This window comes from Centruroides sculpturatus, unplaced genomic scaffold (assembly GCF_000671375.1).
Source record: "Centruroides sculpturatus isolate CEXI.00-Female unplaced genomic scaffold, Cexi_2.0 scaffold3371, whole genome shotgun sequence".
NCBI classification, from domain to species: domain Eukaryota; kingdom Metazoa; phylum Arthropoda; class Arachnida; order Scorpiones; family Buthidae; genus Centruroides; species Centruroides sculpturatus.
This window is the reverse complement of record NW_019387741.1, coordinates 1-3,569: the sequence shown is the minus strand read 5'-3', so window position 1 is coordinate 3,569 and position 3,569 is coordinate 1. Positions and strand designations below refer to the sequence as shown.

The 3,569-nt window shown below is 28.9% G+C and overlaps 1 protein-coding gene across 1 annotated transcript in view; it reads right to left on the bottom strand.

Moving 5' to 3' along the window:
* The window catches only part of LOC111616610 (zinc finger and BTB domain-containing protein 41-like), a gene marked incomplete at its 5' end in the record, with an annotated part of 8,051 nt that extends 5,774 nt beyond the window's left edge, over positions 1-2,277 (bottom strand). Inside the window, one exon of the mRNA XM_023358003.1 lies at positions 1,987-2,277. Within this exon, the coding sequence (XP_023213771.1) occupies positions 1,987-2,277 (291 nt within the window). The remainder of the gene's footprint in view (positions 1-1,986) is intronic.
* Positions 2,278-3,569: the final 1,292 nt, after the last annotated feature.

The following is a 3,569-nucleotide window of genomic DNA, read 5'->3' as shown; positions in this document are numbered from 1 at the left end:
CCACTGACTAAATGTACTAATGAGCAGGAAATGTACAAGACATTAGATAGAGCTGATGTTAACACGATTTATAAGATATATAACTACGTCAAACAACTAATTAAATAATAATTATGACAAAATATCAATATAAATATATTGATTAATAAATGGTAAATACTAATATTGTTAAAAAAATTATTATATGAGAGGTTAATATGCGTTTCATCAAAATAAAACGCCCTTGTAACAGGCGAAAGCCTTTTACGCCAATAAAGATTACTTACTTTCTTAATTATACATTGTGGAGTTGTTGATGTTCAAATGCGTCTCTACGAATGCTGAGTGTTTTCAGGATGATGTTAAAGTACGGACACGAAAAAATTAAAGTAAAACTCAAATTTGCTATATTAAGTGACAAATGTTTTATTAAAAATAACATGGATTTACATGTTTGTACACTGCAAACTAAGAACTTTAATAAAACATTAACATCGTGTCACTGAAAATAATATTGTTGAAAATTTTGTACCAAAAAGCTGTTACCTATTTATCTGGACAGGTGTGAAATTGCAGTTTTCATACAATTTAAATACAATAGAAACGTACAAAGACAGAAACAATATACGTTAATTCGGTCGAATGTAAATATAATTTGAAGTGCATAAATATATAAATGGAAAATATTATAAAGAAAAATATGTTTTATCGAAATTTTAATTTCACTTTTATATTCAAACAAGGGGAGACTATCCGATTTCTTTTTGAAAGAGTAATATAAACTGTTGTTTTTTCTTTTTCTAGAAGGGACAGTTGCAAATATGGTGTGGCTGACTCGCCATTGGATGCGTTTCATATTATTGCTGTTTAAACTTTTTTGTCAAAATTAGGTTTGGAGACATTTGGGGTTCCCTGTTTTTCATTTAATCAGTTTAAAAACTTATTTCTGATTTTGATTTATTTTTTAAGGCTGGCTTAAAGCGAAAATAGTGGTTATATTATGTAAATTTAGTCTTGGGGCATGGTCTGCCTATTATTTAACCTGTGGTTGCTTTGACTGCTTGGGAGACTATCCGATTTCTTTTTGAAAGAGTAATATAAACTGTTGTTTTTTCTTTTTCTAGAAGGGACAGTTGCAAATATGGTGTGGCTGACTCGCCATTGGATGCGTTTCATATTATTGCTGTTTAAACTTTTTTGTCAAAATTAGGTTTGGAGACATTTGGGGTTCCCTGTTTTTCATTTAATCAGTTTAAAAACTTATTTCTGATTTTGATTTATTTTTTAAGGCTGGCTTAAAGCGAAAATAGTGGTTATATTATGTAAATTTAGTCTTGGGGCATGGTCTGCCTATTATTTAACCTGTGGTTGCTTGGACTGCTTGGAAGACTATCCGATTTCTTTTTGAAAGAGTGATATAAGTTGTTGCTTTTTCTTTTTTCTAGGTAAGTTTTAACCTAGTTGGTTGTTAATTTGTTCCGGATAGTTCTCCCATGTAGTTCTTTAAGTTTTTTTTATTGAATTTCGTTTAGAATGCTATATGAATTGTGTAATTTTCTATTAATATAATATGTTACTGCAATTGATGGATATATCTGTGGAACGTGTTTATATTATTTTGTAAGGTTATGTATACTTTTGTTTTGTTTTGTTTTGTTCTATCCCCGCATCATAGTCTTTGTACCAGAATGCAAATAAATAATTATTCAAACAATAAATGTATTTCTAATAAATTGCTGACTTGAATAAAATGATTGAGTTGAACACAAAGTCATTTATATTTTCTATTAATTTTAATTTTAAAAATAAAGATATTTACAGGACTTATTTATTAATCCGATTTTCTGCCTGCAAAAGATCAAAAATATTTTTATAATAAACGAAGAAAAAAAATCAAGATTTAAATCTTTTAGTAGTATCATTACAAAATTGTATGTTTTGCAAATTAATATTCAGAAGTGATTAATCAAATTAATGAAATTTTGCATCGTGTTCTCTACGAGATACTTCGTCGTCAAATTTCTCTTGACAGATGTGACATTCTAGTTCCACTCCTTCAACTATCACTTCTGAAAATATTTCCAATTCTGGTAAATGTTCCAGTTCGTTCATGTTTAAATATTCGTCTCTGTTCTTAATTCCACTATTTTCTGAATCGATGCTAAGCATTTCTACAACAGATTCTTCATATTCTACTGATTGAGATTTTTGACCACTCGTTGATGGTTTTTCCATTGATTCTTTCTGATCCTTGTCTACCTTGTGATATTCTTCATCTTCAATATATTCAACGCTTGCCTAAGAATTCAAAAATGTATATAATATAATTTAATTCAGTAAATTAAACTAAAATGATTTTAATTCTATTACTATTAATTCAAATCATAATTAAAGTCAACTGCATCATTCAAAAAATTAAGTTTCTGAAGGAATGGCATTTATAATTTATTTTTTTAGTATACTATTGTAATTAATGAATGTCAGTACTTTTACATAGTAAAGTATTCTAATTTTCCGTATGATGGAATATAGTTTAACAAAATAATCATTATGTATTGAAATAAATTCACTCTCAGGCGCACGGGGAACAATAGTTTCTCAGCATGTTTAGATCCGTGTATTTTTTAGTTTGCTCAAAGCCGGAAAATAATGTGTACCTTCCTTGAAATGTCTGAAGATTGCGCAAAAATATTTCAACGTTGTACGAAATTTATTCTTACAGAAAGCGAGCGCAAAGTTCGCTGGGAAACAATAGTCACACCACAACTAATCATGGCAGTTAGTGGCGTACTGAGTTTGCATTTGCTCAGTACGATTTTTACTGTTATGTGACGTCATATGACGTTGGTGTTGACTCATCTATTTGTATTGTTTTTTTATTTTTCTACATCGATCGTTTCATACAGATTGTTGAATATTTTGTTGCATTTAATACTTTTCATTTTACTTTTATCTAAACGCAAGAAAGGAAAATCGGAGCTGAGATTTTACCATTTCCATACTACGCATTTACCGCTAATTGCTTTACAATGGTAGGGAACGGTGTGTTTCGAAATATTTAAGAACCGGAGTGGTAAGAAAACATTTTTTGGTTGACACAGTTAAATGACACATGGAAAAAAGTGAATCTTAGATATCAACAGACTTTTTACAGTTTGTAAAAAATGCTTCTAATTTCACGATTCTTTAATTAAAGTTCCTGAAAATTACTACTTTTTTGTTTTCGTTTAAAAAATACATAAAATGATATATTTTGAGTAACTTTTTAATGAAACACAATATATTACTCACCTAAAATCACAAAACCCGCAATGAAAGAATCGTTATTCAAAATTGATCTATGAATACAGAGAACGACTGTTCCCGGCAGTCAAACATTATAATAGATTCCTATCGTGTCTTCTTATGGGTTTTAAAAGAAAGTTAACAAAGGCGGTGATTATAGAAAAATTACAGATTGTATATTACTTTGTATATGAATAACAAAGCGTGTCAAAATTTGTAAACTTTTCATAGTGTGCAAACAATTTATTATGTATATTTATACTTAAATTTCATTTTTAAAAGTATATAATTTGTACGATAACAGG